This window comes from Miscanthus floridulus, chromosome 8, assembly GCF_019320115.1.
Source record: "Miscanthus floridulus cultivar M001 chromosome 8, ASM1932011v1, whole genome shotgun sequence".
NCBI lineage: Eukaryota > Viridiplantae > Streptophyta > Magnoliopsida > Poales > Poaceae > Miscanthus > Miscanthus floridulus.
The window spans coordinates 92,482,870-92,500,275 of NC_089587.1; the positions used below are offsets into that span (position 1 = coordinate 92,482,870).

Below are 17,406 nucleotides of genomic sequence, written 5' to 3' on the forward strand. Positions count from 1 at the left end.
GGATCCTGGGTGGTACTTTAACTCTCCAGAGATCAACCCATTCCTTCTCCTCCGACCTTGTATCTCCTGCAATATGATCCAGCCAAGCTGTTGTTGTAGCCTTGTCACGGACCATCATTCTGTAAGCTGATCTCACCTAAAAAATTTCAGACCGCTCATAATGCCAGGCCCAGAAGTCCTCTCTTCCATCGGTACTAGGAATATTTTCAATGATCATCCATCGGAGTAAATACCATCACCAGTTTCTCATGATCCCAAGATGCAGATGCAGGATCAATGAGATCACTCACTAGCTGCGGTGGGCTATTAGCTAAGCAGCACACCGGCCTCAAAGCACCATCACGTGGTAACCAATTCATGCTCCAAATATTTGTTCCCAGACCTGTACCGATCCTGCGAATTAAGCCATTCTGTAACACTTCCTTGGCATCGATGATAGCGCGCCAGATCCTCGATGGTGATGCCCCAATCTCTGCGTTTAGGAAGTCATCATCAGCGAAGTAAACCTTTGATGTTTATGGATCCAATCAGGCCCACCCATTTTCCTTTTCTGTAATATAACACCAAGGGAAAAGTACCAAAACAATACAATCCCAATCCAGCCCATTTTTACATTTGAATCCAGACCGGCCCATGTTTTGGCTTAGCCAAGTGAACGGCCCAGTTAACCCTTCCTTCGCGGCCCTGCCTGCACCACCACCGTCACCCCTTCTTCCCGTTCGCCACCGGTGCCGGCGCCACCTCGCCGCCGCCGAGCACGGCGGCAGCGGAGTCCACGTTGGTGAGGAGGTACTCGTAGATCTTCTTCCTCAGCCGCTCTATCGTCTCCTCCGGCACGCCGCTGGCCGCGCCGCCGTTCGCAGTGGGTGCCGCGGCCTCGCCATCCGCTTCCGGTGGCGGATGCGGCGCCATCTCCGCCGGTTTCCCGATCTCGCTCAGCCAGTCGTTGACGCGCTTAAGCTGCGGAAGCATCCTCGCCGCGCGGTCGCGGTCCCACGGCGCGGCCGCCGCCACGTCCGCGTCCAGGAACCGCTCCACGAACGCCAGGAACCATCCCCGCGCTTCCTCCCCGAGCCGCCGCGCCAGCTCGCCCCGCTCCTCCGCGCCGCCTCCCCGCTCCCACTCAGGCGGAGGCACTGCAGCCGCCGCAGCGGCGGCGGCGGCCGCTGCGGCAGCGGAACCAGCTCTCAACCTCCCCTTCGCCGGGGACAGCCGCGACTTCGCGGGAGGCGACGCCTTCGCCACCGCCGCCACCGCCGCTGGCTTGGCTGACTCGTCCACGAGCACGACGGCCAGCGGGGAGATGGCACTGGCAGGGGCGGGTTTGAGGTTGTAGAGGGAGAAGGCGGAGAGATCGGTGGCGAGCCCGGCACCGACCCAGGAGGCTGCCCGGCGGCGGCGCTCCACCGCGACGGCCAGAGTTTCCTCGTCGGCAGTTGACTCGTCGCCGGCTGCTGATTGATCCGGTGAATTTGCGGTGGAGGCCGTGGCAGTGGCCTTGGTTAGAGACTCGGTAACGATGGTGGCTCGGGAGAGAGCTCCATGCAGAGCGAGGAACTGCTCAACGGCCTGCTGTGGGTTCTGCTCCTCCGCCGACGAGCTCACCTCCGCGTACGAGCTGATCAGAGCAATACAACGGTCAGATCAAGCTCCAATTGCACCAATGCTTCTGACAGTGAGTAAGCAAAGTAAAACCACATTCACGAAGCTTCAGGATCATAGAATTTTGCATTGCAGTTCTTGGACAACTACTGTAACATACATACAGCAGTAAATTTCACATTTTGATCAGAATTTCAGATTAAACCAAATTCACGATTGCTGTTGGTCAGGATGGGGAGCACAGTGAGAACGGTTGGTTTCATATTGCTTTTTTTTCCCTAACCAGTTTCATACTGTTGTTAATACACTTAATAGGACAATAGTGCAGTGGCAAGTACAGTGTACAGATAGGATCACTCCCTGCTTGGCAACATTTCGACAAGAAGAGCTGGCTGGCCATCCATGCCTAGCATGGGCTACAGGGTTCAGCCATTCAGTAAAAGTGTTCAGACTGTCGGTAGAGCAAAGGAACACAATGGCAATGTGAAGTCTGAACTCTAACATGTGCAAACGTAATGGCAAGTCCATGCTTGGTCAAAGGGAGACAAAACAAAGATAGGAGTAGGTGATAGCATCATTGAGTCATGCATGACAGCTAGAGCAATGATATTTGAAATGTCATGCCAGCGGATTATCGGAAAATAAATTATGTTAGGAGCCATGTGAGAATTCAAATAGACAACAAAAGAACCAACCATTATCCGAAATGTTGTCTAGGAGAACCATGTGAAGCAAGGATATATGATTTTCGTAGATTTCGATTGGCATGTTCAAAATTGGATGGATAAATGAAAACCTTTCAAGAGCATGTTTAACCAAATAGCAAATCAATGGGTATAGTCAATCCTCAACAGTGGCCAACTGGCCATGATTATGACTACTGTAGTGTAGAGTGCATTTTTACAAAATTTATATGTTTTGTTCATTTTTATAACTGCTGTAGTGTAGAGTGCATCTATCAATCTAGAGTCTTCAAATGGTGACAGTTTCGGATGCCTTAAACAACAACAACAACAAAGCCTTTAAGTCCCAAACAAGTTGGGGTAGGCTAGAGTTGAAACCCAACAGAAGCAATCAAGGTTCAGGCAAGATCATACAAGTTATGTGCTTGGAAAAAATTACCTTAAACATCGAAGAAGGCTCTCTGCTGCAGAAGCTTCTTGCATGGCTTCAACAGCAGCCATTTGTGCTGCATCCCTGTACTTCAGAAGCTCCTGTGACAACAAACATCTCACTAAGCACCAAGTAAATAATAGGAAGCATTGCCCTACCATGGGCTCAAATGATATATTATCCTCCCCTTCTTTTTGGCTAAAATAATTATCCATAGGCATTATTATTTTCTTTGATAATGTATATGCATAAAACTGTCAACAGCAACACAGGGGCTGTTGTAAAAAAAAACACATAGGGGCAAAGGTGGCAAATGAACAGAGCACACTCAATCACTCATACCTTTCCTAATTTAGCGAGTGATGGAGGAAGCATTGTCCATGAAGTGCTAGCATCTGTCAATTTCCTGCTACTTGCAGCAACCTTAACTAGATTTGTGATATTCGGGTTATTTAAAACCCCTGACGTCCTCCTTATAGGAGAAGAAAGCTTATTCACAACTTTGTCAGAATCGTCTGCAGGAGCACTTGCTGAGCTCTTCCTGGGTGGAGTCAGAATCTTACTGTCATCCTTATGCAATGGCTTCTCTTCTGCTACTGGTTTTCGTCTGGGAGTCTGAACATGAAAGAATCAACAAAGACTATTTACCAAACAAACTGCATGTCCATGGATATTAATAGGATCACTGATGGGTTGAAGCAATACTGTAGTATACATGTTCCTAAAATGAAACACATATGTTCAGGTTCTTGAGTTATAGATCCTATATTAATGAACACTTCACAAATATTAAGACATCACATTGCTGTTGATCCTACATTGATGAAAACTTGACAAGTAATCATTAATAAGACATAACATTTATATACCCATATATGACAAGCATTGCTGATACATACCGACGAGCTTCGGTTCTCGGACTTCTTTTCAGCTTTGGCAGGCTTTGAATCTGAATTGCCCTTGTCCTTTGCATCTGCTTTCCCTTCCCAGCTTCTTCTCAAGGCCTTTGGCCCAGATTCAAAGCTCAACAAGGTGTTACTAATTGAGTTACCCACAGAGGACTTCCTCCCTGCTGTAGTAGCCTTCAAAACAGAAGCAGCCTTTTCCAACAAGGATAGCCTTGATGGTGACGATTTCTCTGCTCCTTTGGTTTTTACTCTCTGTTTCATGTCATTCGAGAGTTTATCAAACGACGCAGGCAGAGAATGGACGCTGGTCGGAGACGAAGGCGTCGACCTAGCGCTGGTTGATTTTGCCTTTGAGCTAACTATGTCCTTCTTGTCCAAAAGGCCATTGAGTGCCTGCTTTGAGAGGTTAGAGCTCGACTTGGTGAGCTGGGGTTTCTTGCTTTCTGTTCCATTGCTGCTCTGCTCTTTCTCCAGCGACAAAGCACCGGTGGCATCCTTGGAACCACCACCATTGACGGACGGTTGTGCCTTGCTGCCGCTGCCAAGAAAACTAGAGGAGCTAGTCACCACAAGATCCTCTGGGTTGCCGACGCAGGCATGCCGGCCCGGAACCGGCCTGACTCCCCTGAGGATAGGCACGGGAGTGGCCGCCTCGAGACGGTCCACGTGGACGAACTGCCCCAGCTGGATGGTGTCGCTCAAGATGAGATCGTGCTGCTCGTCCGGCAGGGACACGTAGGTCGCGTGCGACGAGTCAGACACCTTGAGGTAGAAGCCCTGGTTGGTGAAGAGGTCGCTCCCCGCGAGCGCGGGCACGATGCTGACGACCTGGAGCAGGGACGACCGGTGCTCGCCAGCCACCTTGACGTCGCTGTTCATGTGCTGGAGCAGCTTCAGGAGGACCCCGGGTACCAGCGACGCCATTGCTGTAGTAGCTCCTACAGCACATTTACCTGCGCATGCAGTGTTGAGCCTGGTTCAGTAACCGTGATCACTCCACTCTCATATATGGTCATGTTAAAGGAGGGGGCATTATAATGAAGCAGTGGAGTCAAGAGAACAATGATGATGAGCTAACGCTGGACAACCTGGGCTAGGCGTGGCAAAAGTGAATCTCTCCAACTACCAAATAGAAATAAAGGCTGCGGCTTTACAACCAGAGCAGCAAATCCAAATGAACATGTCGGTAGCCCCAAACTGTTTTTGTTGAGCCAAAACGAGGAGGTGACAAAGAAAGTGCATTGGTCACCAAACGCTAACCCAGTGATACAGCTGCGAGCGAATTGAGCAACAAACAAATTCAGGCAGAACAAATAGCTGAAAACAGATTTCACCTTTTTTTTCGTCACACTAATAAGAAAGCAAACAAACTTGTAAACCAACAGAAAAGGCAGCGCAGATGGAAGCAACGCAAAAGGGGATATGGGATGGAAGGGGATGGTAGTGAAGCCACGAGAAGCAGTGCCGTACGAAGCATTACACTAGCTGAAAGGAGGAAAGCAGGGCATAAAGAGGTGTACTAGAAACGGTGGCTACAATGAGTAAGGACGGCGTTGTTCGTTGCGAGGGCATTCAATTGGGTCCGGATTTCGGAAAGGGATACGACGAGTCGACGAGTACGAGCGGATGCGGATCCAACCAGGACCAGCCAAGTCGGCTGCCCAGCCTTGTGCGTTCTAGAATCGGCGTCAGTTGTACTAGTATAGTACTCCGTGTGTATTTCCCGACGCCGATTAGGGGATAAAAATACAGCGCACGGACATTGGCACATGGAGAGACGAGAGAGCTGAAGAACTGAACCAAATCTTGGGGCAAAAGCTCGTCTGAATGATCTTTAGAGCTTGCACCGATCAATCAAGGAGAGTAAAGAAACAATCCTGGCAACAACTAAAGCAATCACCATCACCACTCTTCAGACACCAAATGTTGGGTTTTTTTTTTTTTTTTGAAAGGACACACACAGGAGGAATCAAAGAGAGACAGAGACAGAAGAAATCGAAATCTCTGACGACCCCCAACGAACACCATAAATTCCGATGCTTGCTTTTAATGATCGAAGACCAAAGCAAGAGGCGAAGGAGGAACCAATCAATCTAGAGACGAGAAGGCGATGGTGGAGGGGAGAAGCAGCACAGACCTCCTGACGGCGGAATCCCGCGAGGCCGATCCCCCTCCTCCTTGAGCAGTTGAGCACTTGCACTTGCTGGTGGTGGTGATGGTGGGGGAGAAGAAGAAGCTGATTCTTGTCTCTTCTTCTTCCTCTCGACACTCGCCCCGAGGCGGCCGCAGCAACTGCTGCAGGGCGTGCGGCCTACGATCCTTGAAAAGAGCGGAGGGCTTTCCGCTTCCTGCTCAGGGAGAGGGAGAGGAGGGCCTCATCAGTCCTGGCTTGTCGCATCCAGGACTCCAGCCGCCGCCGGTTGGCTGCGGGAGGCGGTGACGACTGACGAAACGAACCAACCAGGAGGCGACGACGGTGTCCTCCTCCTGGACTCCTGGTGCGTGCGCGCTGGGCGGCGTGGTGCTGCTCTCTCCTCTCCTCTGCGCGCGCTCGCTCGCTCTCTCTAAAAAGGAGAGGGAGAGCCTGATGAGCGCACGCGGGGCGGGCAGCTCGCTCCTGCGACGGAGAGGACAGATGGCGACTGTGCTGTGGGAAAGCTGCGTGGAAGGAAAAAGTCTACTTAACCCGTATCTTTGGTCTACTTCGCCTCCAACTATGAAATCGTCTGTTTTACCCTCTGAACTTTTCAAAACCGTCTATTTTATCCCCTGAGCAGTTTTTCTGACGACGGTTTTGCTATCGTAACAGCGGGTTGCTACAATAACGGGGGTTGCTACAGTACCGGTGGTTTTGAATTTTCTTTTTTTTTTGTTTTCGGTGAATTTTTGAAAAATTACAGTAAATCATAGAAAAATCATAAAATAAAAAAATCTAATTTTGTTGGACTCCACGTGAGTAGATCTACATAGTGAATATATAATACGGTATGCTTTAGTACAAAATTTTTACTGTAGCCTTATATTAATTGGAAAATCTAATTTTGTCTGTAATTAATTGGAATAATTCATAGCTGCAGCTTCTATGGTCCAATTGTGGTGAAAATTTTATGGTACGTCAATTATTGTATGTTTGAACTATAGTAAAAATTTCGTACTCATTGTACTATGTATAACTTAGTTATAGATAAATTCTAATTAATTACAGACAAAATTGGATTTTCCAATTAATCTAAAGCTACAAAAAAAATTATACTAAAACATACCGTATTATATATTCACTGTGTAGATCTACTCATGTGGAGTCCAATAAAATTAGATTTTTCATTTTATGACTTTTCTATGATTTTTCAAAAATTCACCGAAAATAAATAAATAAAAACTCAAAACACCGGCATTGTAGCAGACCCACCGTTGCTGTAGCAGACCCGATGTTACTGTAGCAAAACCGTCGCTGAAAGCAGACCTGCTGTTACTGTAGCAAAACCGCCGCTGAAAACCGTTCAGGGGTTAAAATAGACGGTTTTAGATAGTTCAGAGGTAAAACAAACGGTTTCATAGTTGGAGAGTGAAGTAGACCAAATATGAAAAGTGAGGAGTTAAATAGACTTTTTCCCTGCGTGGAAAGGAGGCGCAGGCCCCGCCCACCCAGTGGCCGCAGGAGGCGTGTGTTGAGGTGAGGCGTCGCTTTCGATAGCGAGGAAGGCGCAAAACCCTTTTTATGCTACTTCGCCGGATTGGTTTTTTCATTGCTACTCCCGGGATGAGTTCATCTTTTGATGAGCGTGTGTGTTAAGCTTATTTAAGCTCTGCTAACTAGTACGGATGGGTGTGGATGATGGTACTGTACGAGACAGTACTGCCTCCGCTGTCCCATTCTAAAAAATATATACAATTCTATTTAAACAGGTTATCTAAAGTTTAATCAGATTTATAAATAAGCATCGATATATATTTACACCAAGTAAATGCATTATAGAATTATATTCTATGATGACAAATTCAGTGATACTTATTTCATAGCATTTGTATTATGTTTTGAAGATGGTTTTATTCCGTAGTATGCTCTAATTACTTTTTCAAGCGTTTTAGATTTACTAATTACTGCCTTCGTTCTAACAAAATATAACTCTAGCATGTTTATAATTCAAACTGTATTATTTTTTTTCAAATTCATATACAAGTATAAATATTTATGATATCAAATAAATATCATTCATGAAATATATAGTTTTATAATTCATCCATCTAGAGTCATAAATATTCATATTTTTTATAGTTTCGCTAGAGTTGTATTGTATTCTTTTTTTTTTGTCGGAGGTAGTATTCTCCCTCTGGCCCTTTTAAGTTTAACTAGAATTATACAAAATATTTATAACATTTTTATCTTTAAATAAGTGTATTATGAAGATATATACAATGATTAATCTAACAATATTTATTACGCGCCATAGATATTAGTAATTTTTTTATATATTTAGTTAAAGTTTAAAAAAAATTACTTCTCAAAATGAGAACGACGGTTGAAAAGAGATTGAGGGAGTACTGGAGTAGTAGTCAATGTTTCACAGCCTCTTCCAAATTATCTAAAACCTTGCCTTTGAAATACGGAGTATACATCAAGTAAAGCTCTGGATCACCGGAAGTGGATGGTAAGAGCCCGATGAGTAAGACTGTCAGAGCAGCTAAACTAAACGTGAGCCCAGTCGAACCTTTGCTTGCCTTCAGCAAACCACAGCACGGAGTCAAACCTAGTTTGGTCAGCGCTCCTGCACTGCACGCATCGCAGTCACAAATCGGATAACCTGGCTGTGAGTGCAGGGTCACAAAATCGGGGGTTTCTCCACCTGCGCGAGAAAATCTTCTTCTTAGGCATATCATACCCCGCAGGCCGTGTCCTTTTTTATTTGGCTGTCTGCATATATGATCAAAAAAAATCTGATGGTTGTTAATATAAAAGGTTTCCTCCCAGACCATTGGCCATTGGGTCAGCATTGGAATGATAATGCAGTCGCTGCCGATGAATAATTGATAGGGATCTCGTAACTACTGTATAATGCATTACAGTGCCGGTTGGTAAACCGGCTGCCAGAGTATTATTCTCCTCTTTCTTTTGCCTCCTATCATCACATATTAGAGCGGTCGGTACACGGGTACAGGTGGTAGCATCGCCCAAGAACGAGCAACGGTAGGAGTAGAGAATCCATATGGATATAAGAAAGTTAGGATAGGATCCCAAATAGGAGTATCTTGGTTCAGTTGACCTGGTTTCACCGGTCGCCTAAATCACAGTTTAGTCCGTTTAAACAATCTTTAAAAGATAAACATAGGTCACTCGTATCATCTAGGCTCTAAACAATGAACACTTGTTTTCTACATACGTAAATATGTGTACTTTCAATTATATTTGACTTTTACACACATGAATACACATTTTAATATTTAAAAATATTGTTATTAATTTTAGAACATAGAAAAAGCATATTTTTGAGACCGGTTAACATTGTCGGATGTCAACAGATAGAGGGTGTCTAGTATTCGATTTCGTTGAAAATGGACTTTACCCTTTAGTCAAGGGTAAAGTACATTTTTTAACCTCTAAATTGTGCGCTCAGTCCAATTTTCAACCCTAAAACTACAAAACTAGTTAACGGATACCTTTGAACTATCCAAACCAGAAAAGTTTGTTCCTCTGGATAGTTTCGCATGTGGTTTTTCTATGTTTAAAAATAATAAAATTATAGATTGATCTCTAAAAAAACATAAGCAAATTATTTTAAAATAGAAAAAATATGAAACGGGCTCTTTTTGTTCCTATTATTTTATTGCTTGCAGTTGTAACACCCCTGGTGTTACGAGCTTGCTTAGCACCGAGATTTAGGTACGAGAGGGATTAGCCAAACAAGTTTTTGGGTTTTAAAATTTTATAACACACGTGAAATGATAAATAAATTCTATGTGACTCACTTTTGTGGTTGGGAAAAATCAAAATAAATAGTGTTAACTAGTGCTCTTGGGAGCTCAAAAACCAAATTTGATGTTAAGATAAGCTCTTTTCGTTAAGTCGGCAAATACTTGAACTGTTGTTTAAAATACCATTTTTGGTGAATTATATTGAGCAAAATAGTTAAATGGTGCTTAAATATTTTGTTCATATGGGTTAGTATGAAGTATGGACCATTACATGAAATACTTATCGGTAGCGGTTAATAGGGTTTAGGCCTTTTAAAAATTATAACAAAGGTGTTAATGGCTGTTAGTTCGAACTGAACCTTAACTTTTCTAAGTATGGGAAAAGTAGTAAGATAATGCTATTTTGATATTTAATTTCTAACAAAAATGTTTAAACACTAGCCGCATGTTTTGGTATTGTTGATTGCATCAAAGTGAGAACTTGAGCATGGCATAGGTCGAAGTTGTGTTGTATGTCATGTTGCCCGCTCTAAAATTGCCCAAACCTCCTTAGAACACGCTGTGAATCATGATTTGGTGCTCGGTTCGTGAACCGGCGTTTAGCGTGACGAACTCATGTTGACACCTCCCTTTCTTCCTCTTTGGTCGCTCTCTGGACATGAGGTTTGCTTCGCTAGTTGGGTGTTAGTATCGGCTTTAGGTTAGGGGAATTAGTTGAACCTCGATCGTGATCGTTAGCAGTTTTTGCTTCGCTTTAAAATGTGTGCACGTCACCAATTGCTACCTCTCGGCCCGAGTTCACAGTCACCGCGCGCGTGGGCGCTGCTGGCGCCGGGCTCAGGCCATGGCCGGGCTGCTGCCGCTGGCCAGCTCACGCACTCGGGTGATGCCGCGCAGTGCCTATGGCCTGGTGTTGGCCAGTCCCGGCTGGCTACGGCCTAGCTCCCGCTGCTACGTGTGCGTCGTGATTGGGTGGCTGGTCACGATGTCGCGTGCAGGGTAAGCCTAGGCTGCGGAGGTCGTTGCTCAGCCAACGTGGCGCCCGCCTCACCTTTTGATCCACCTACCGTGCCGATCCCCCGAGCGTGTTCCACTGCTCGTCGCGCCTGGGCCGATGACCTCGATCACAATGATGATGGGACGCCTCCTTGCCTCGCCCTGCCCGCTAGCCAATGTCGGTGAGCCCTGCTCGGGTCTGGCTGCTCCAATTTAAGCGCGTCGCGCCAAGCCCTCCACTATCTCGTCACCTATGCGCATGTGCGCGTATTGCAGCTATCGATCGGAGCCGCCCATCTTAATCCGCTCGTGCACACTCGTGTGTCTCTCCACGGCATGACCACGGCTTGAGCTCTGCCTTTCCGCCCTCCAATTCGCCTAGCTCAGGGCTTCACAATTTGATTCCTCGCACCAGTAGGTGGCATAAGAAGTCAACTAGGCGCCCCATCTTCCCCATGCCTAGCCAAGCACTACTAGCCGCCAATTTGGTGTTTTTCTCATCACCGCCCAGGTGCGCTGCCGAGCCAGTGAAATTGGAGTGAAAGGATCAAGATGCCTAAGAGGGGGGTGAATTGGGCTAATTTTAAATTTCTTTGCAATAATTAAGTCCTATGGTTAGCCCAATTAACCCCTTGTGCCTAGAAAGTGTTTCTATTGATCTATCGCATAAAAATTTAGCAACCTAAGTTCCAATCATACTCTAGCATGGCAATTCTATGAATGTAAATGACAAGAATCGAATTGATCAAAGTAAATGCTCAAAGTAAAGTGAGAAGGAGGAACGCGGCGATGTTTTGCCGAGGTATCAGAGAGTCGCCACTCCCCATTAGTCCTCGTTAGAGCACCTGCGCAAGGGTGTAGCTCTCCCTTGATCCGCGTAAGGATCAAGTGCTCTCTACGGGTTGATTCTTCGACACTCCGTTGCGGTGAATCACCCATAACCGCTCACAACTTGAGTTGGGTCATCTATAAGCTCTGTCGGATGATCACCAAGCTCCTAATCACTACCAAGCCGTCTAGGTGATGGCAATCACCAAGAGTAGCAAGCACGAACTCTCACTTGACCACAACAAGCCTAATGAGAAGGGTGGATGCACACTTTGCTACTCTTGCTTTTACTAATGAGGGCTCTCTTTGGGATTCTCAAATCTCAATCACCTCACTAGGACCTTGCTCTTCTTAGCACATACAAAGGTGTTTCTCAGCTGTTGGAATGAGCAAAAGTGCCCCCACACATGAATAGAGGAAGTATTTATAACCATGGCTGAAAAATGAACCGTTATGTGCTTCTGCGGGGTGACCAAATGCTCCGGTCATGTTGACTGGATGCTCCGATCAGTTCTTCCCGAACTCCAGTGTTTAAGATGTGACCGAATGCTGGATAATGTCTGGTCAACACTGACCAGACGTGTCCGATCGTGATTTTTTCTCTTTAGAACCTTACTGGAGTCGACCGGACGCTGGGACTCAGCGTCCGGTCACTTCACCTCTCAGCGTCCGATCACTTCTAGACAACTTCACCTTGATCAAATGAACTGACCAAACTCTGCGCCAGCGTCCGGTCACACCGAAGCCAGCGTCCGGTCAGTATTTGACCCTCCATTCACTTTCAACTCTCAATCATATGTGAATAAAGTTTGCTCCAATGGATATAAGGGCTTTTTAGGAGTTACCTAGTAATAGGTTTAGCAAGTGTGCACCACACCTAACTTACTAGACTCACCTAGGTCAAGCTACATGTCCGTACCCCCCTTAATAGTACGGCCAAAGGAAAAATAAAGTTCTAAACTACTCTAAGTGTCTCTTCAACTCCAATCGACACATAGAACTAGTCCATCCTTAACTTTATCGTCCATCCTTTGAAAATCGAAACGATTTCCATCGTAGGGGCATGACCACCATGATAGCCCAATCGATCTCCATTACTATGACCTAACTTAATTGCCTCTGCAAAATACACGTTAGTTATAGTAATCACGTATTGTCATTAATCACCGAAACCCAACTAGGAGCCTAGATGCTTTCATGGAGCAAGGTTCGAATGGGTTTAATTGTTTGTATCTACGAGCTCGCTTTAACCTCCTCTATCTGGTGCTCGCGCCATTTTGCCAAGGTGCTTGCCAGAGACATGGTGACGCGTGGGTGTCCATCCTAGAGCGCTGCCGCCCTGGCGGCACACACGTGCCTAGGTCACCTCAGCACTCCTCCGCCTCAACCGTCACCGCAGCACGAATTCTGGTGAGCTACTGGTGCTTACCCGCTATCCCTACCACCCCGACAGAACCTTAGCCTATCGGAACAGTCGCGTCACTGACGCAGATAGCCGCTCACCACTACAGCCTGCGATAGTGCGCCTTCGAGTCCCTTACCGCCATCCATCCTTGCGCATTTAGCTGTAGATGGTGGTATGTCCCTTACTTCTATCGTAGCACGCCTAGGTTGCCTGGTGTAACCGCCTTATGCCAGGATCCCCAAGGACCTCCCCATGGTAAAAGGTGAAAACAACAGAGGGTTAGTTGCAAGATTACTGACGGTAGGAATAGTGCGCATAGTAGTCATGTTATTATCTAAAAGCACAGGGGCTTTCTGTAAAGCCGCCATCGTGCGCGGGCCTCCTGGCCTTGGGCCGTGTTGGGCCATCGCGACCCACGCGAGGCCGCGCCCACGCTGGGCCGCTGGGCTACCGGGCCAGAATGGGTTGCTGTCGGCCCTTTTCTTTTTCTAATGCATTTTTAATTTAGTTTCTAAGGTAAACTTGTAAATTTAGTATAAAATTGTGTAGTTAACCAAAAATTATGAATCCAATTTTGTTCAGTTCCTAAAATCATGATCTATCTGCTAATATATTTTATTCATATAGTTTTATAATATTTTCAAGAGTTATCTAATTAAATTGAGATGTTTAATATTGTAAGATATAAACTTGTAGGAATTTTTGTGATAAGTTGGTAATAGTGTTGGCTCTGAAACTTTCACAGCAAATTCCTCATATTATTAGGTGCTTACTGTAATTTTTGTAGCTCCATAATAATTAGTTTGCTAAGGTAGCTAAATGAGCCCTAGTTCAAAAATATATATTTAATCCATAAAATGCCAAAACACCTATGGGATTGTAGGACTAAAATATTTTTTTGAGACAAAGCCTTACTTGACAACGTGGATACGTAGACTAGTACATTAGTCATTAAAGCTAGCTCATTAGCTTACGAAGCGTAATTGTATTTTAGAGTTGCAGTTGCCGTTGATTATTTACGTCTCTGTGTTGCAACCACGTATGTTATAATAGGAACAACGATGGATCATAGAGTCGACCGAAATAGCAGAAAAAGATGGTGCCTTGATGATCGTGTCACCAATGAAATGCTAATCTTTGGTTATATCTTGCCCAGGCAAGCCCCAGTACATAACCCCTATTATTCTACACTTTATTTTATGCTTGTGCATTAAGTTTTAAGGAGTTGAATGAAACCACTTGCATATATATCCTTATCCTATGAGTCCTACTAGTATGTCAGGATCATGTAGATTGTTATGCTATTGAATCTGGTAGAAGTCGAGTGATTACCTGTCACTCGTGAGAGATAGGAAAGATATTATTATTGTTATTATATTACTATCATATGGAATATATATGAAGAATAATTGGAGACTAGACGGAATGGTACTTTGGATCTGGACTTGGTTAGGCATTCGAGCGAGGCTCAGATTGCACTTGTTCTGCCTATGTCGATTAAGGACCGTCCGTTGCTGTGGATGGTAGTCAGGTCATAGACTTATTATCCTGAGCACATACTTGCTTATGGGAGCGGGAAGGGTCATTATGCTCTTGTCACGGGTTCCAGCTCTTTCCAAACCGACTGATTGGAGGTAAGAAAAGGTGGAGGTCTAAGCACCATATTAAGACCGGGTCTCAAGTATACGGGCTTGGAGTCCAAGTTTAGATGGGGACCTAGACCCCATGCCAGGAGTGGGATGGGTTGGTCTTGTTTGTGCCTGGGATACAAATAGGACATGTGTTTTAGGGTACCCCGCTAGGATACATTGATTCATGAATCACCGTTTCTGTGAGATGGTACCGACTTGGCTATGGTCTAGCACCGTAGTAAGAACTGGAATATGAAAGATGGTAAAATAGTTCTGATTGCTCACCACCTTCTTGAAAGTAGCAGAGGTGCTTACATAGAATGATTAGTTAATGAACTAATGATGACTGCTAATAAAATTAAATATAAGGACGCATGTTTAGCAATGTTTTCTCAGATGCAATAATCCAGAAGCCAAATAAGCCTTACATATCCTTGAAGTCTTTTATTTTCCTCCTATCGGGTAAGTCTTGCTGAGTATAATCGAGTACTCAGGGTTTTATTCCCCCTGTTGCAGGTGATCGGAGGACACTTAGAGCTGACTCTTGTGTGTGAAAACTTTCTGGTGGGTTTAGAGAGGATTCCTTTTACGCTATGACCGTAGTGTTTATTTATAATCCTCACTAAAGGTTTTTATAAGAAAAGATGTAAAATCTGCTAGCATCTCTTGTATAAAAATGTCCACTATGTTAATGCTCCATCATGTCATTAAATTAATCTTTGCTTCTTCTGTAACTCTGATAACATTGTTATATTCCGTTGTTATAATCAAATGGGGTAATTTTCTGTTACTATAATAAAGTGATGTAAGAAATGACTTAAGAATGTTGTAAGTTGTATTTCTCATTTATGATCGTGGTGGAAAAATATAGATTTTTGAGTTCTCCCTTAGGGTGTGCTCGACGGAACTGTGTAGTTTAGTGTCCTCTCTTGAGTACTTTGTGTCTAATGGAAGACAAGTACTCCTGGGAGGCATTAGATTAGGCGGTCTACCACAGGTGGTATCAGAGCATAAATGAGAAAATAAAGTTTCAAAATCCTTTTCTAAACTAAAATTTGACAACCTATTTTTGCAAAAAGTTAGGGCGTTAACTACGAAATATATAAGTAGCCCTATTGCTATGGTTAAGCATATAGAATAGGTTTAACTAGGCTTTCTCCAGTGGACTGACTCTCATGTAGTATACGATCTTTAAGTCAGTCGTGCTAGTAATGCCTTAGTCATTGTGACCGTATTACTAGTAGATGCGTCCTTCATAGATGTCACTCGAGTCGTATTGTGCACGACTGACCGGCCCTTGTTTGGGAATTACTACTGAACTGTGACTTCGTGCTTCGCGTTCACCTATGGTTCACGCCTGTCGTGACCCACATCTCTCCGTACTCCTTTCTATGCTCTTGTCGGACCCTTGCCCTATAGCCATGCGAGTCATTAATGGTCTCGGACACTGCTCGCCTCGAGCGCACAAAAATTCTGGCTGGTTTATTTGTAGTTACCCCACATAGGAACCGAAGGTGGATTGCGCCAGGACCACTGACCGCTCTATCGTTACAAGAAGGGCCTAGCCTAGCCATTGGTACCACCACTCGGTGCACTATAGCTCACCTAGCCCTTCCTCTTGAGCAAGCTTTTGGCCCAAATCCTTCCTTGCAACCACTCGCTAGGGATGGCAGGAGCCTAGGTCAACTGTTACTGCCTAAACACTAAGGGTTTTCCCAAAATCCTGTATGCCACCCTGCAAAAACTCAGAGTCAAAGATCGTCCTGAGTATGACGGCCATGAGTATGAAAAGCATGGCACTAAGCGATGTGAAGTTACCGTCTACATTGGAAAGAGTGAGGAGTTTCCTAGCATCACTGAGGCCTGGAATGTGACCGCAACCGGGTTTCGCTTCGTTGATACCTACCAAGTTGTGGTCCACAAAGCCTTACGGCACCTTCGCTAGATCTATGAAGAGCACATTGCTCGTAGCCCCATGACGTTCTTTCCACCTTTGAAAAAGAATCAACGGGTATGGAGGGCTCGTATGGAGGCTTTGCAAGGGTGGGATGCGTAAGAAGACAGTCCAACCGTGGTGCACTTGACCACATACCTACTTGCTCTAGATAGCTACATTGAAAAATAAGCTATGATGCAAGTTAGATGTTAAAAAATGGAATGTACACTTCAGTCTAATCACCTCTTCTTCAAACTAGTCGTTTTGTCCTCGTATGTATAGAATGGATCTTGCTCTCTTTCACTTCAAACTTAGTATAGTTCATCTTCTTTTCCTTTTATGTTTAGATAGCTAAGACTAGCTTAGTTGGTTAAGAGTGTAGACTATACAAGTTTAAAATCCTTATCAAGGCAAATATAATTAAGTGCATGTTTTCTTTTAACCTTAATATGAATCCATGTAGCTAATTCCGCCTAAATTGGGCTAGGAAAAGTGAAAGCTACATGGGGCACAAACCCAAATTATTCTGTTATTAAACAACAAAAGTTACCTAGAAAAGCAAGCAAGACCTCCACCCTTTTTTCTCAAAATGGAAAACAAAACTGTGTGGTAATCGACCCAAGGTCTCGAAGAGCAAATAAAAGGGAAGCACGGGTGCCCAGATGTCCGATGAATACAGATCCATCGGACGGTTCTGTGGACGTACTCCCCCAGCGTGCGCTCCTCCTTCCCAGTTTCGCACCGCACGCTACAAGCACCCCCCCCCTGCGATGCGTGCAAGGAGCGGACCCGCTGGCGATGGTACAAGGTTGGGGCAGCAGCATGGATCGACGCCGCCCCCTTGAGATCGCGCGCCCGCGCGAGCTGTCGCTGTTGCGTCTTCGTCGAACGAAGAGCCCCGCTAGCCTCTGTGTCGTGCGAGTCCGCACGCCCCGCATCCTATCGCCTCCGCCCCACGCCCACGATGAGCATGCTGCATGCCCAGCGTCCCCCATGGCCACAGCACACCGCGTCCGCCAGCCCCAGCACCTCCGTCCGCTAGGCCTCGGCGCACCACGCGCCCCTGTCCGTCCTGGC

The 17,406-nt window shown here is 45.4% G+C and overlaps 1 protein-coding gene across 1 annotated transcript; it reads right to left on the minus strand.

Annotated features, from left to right (window-relative positions):
- Nucleotides 1–492: 492 nt before the first annotated feature.
- LOC136476977 (cell wall protein PRY3-like) lies at nt 493–6,227 on the minus strand. The gene is made up of 5 exons (XM_066474964.1): nt 5,761–6,227; nt 3,615–4,576; nt 3,058–3,330; nt 2,725–2,816; nt 493–1,618 (listed from the first exon to the last, which is right to left on the minus strand). Exons 2-5 carry the CDS (start codon nt 4,545–4,547, stop codon nt 703–705), a joined length of 2,214 nt encoding a protein of 737 aa, XP_066331061.1. The 5' UTR covers nt 4,548–4,576; nt 5,761–6,227; the 3' UTR covers nt 493–702.
- Between the last annotated feature and the right edge of the window lie 11,179 nt (nt 6,228–17,406).

Excerpts from the sequence above, each read along its gene's own strand:
- LOC136476977 (XM_066474964.1), bottom strand. The coding sequence starts at position 4,547 with ATGGCGTCGCTGGTACCCGGGGTCCTCCTGAAGCTGCTCCAGCACATG. Across the intron at positions 2,817-3,057 it reads CACTCGCTAAATTAGGAAAG|GAGCTTCTGAAGTACAGGGA; the intron begins GTATGAGTGATT and ends TTGTTGTCACAG. Across the intron at positions 1,619-2,724 it reads AGCCTTCTTCGATGTTTAAG|CTCGTACGCGGAGGTGAGCT; the intron begins GTAATTTTTTCC and ends TGCTCTGATCAG.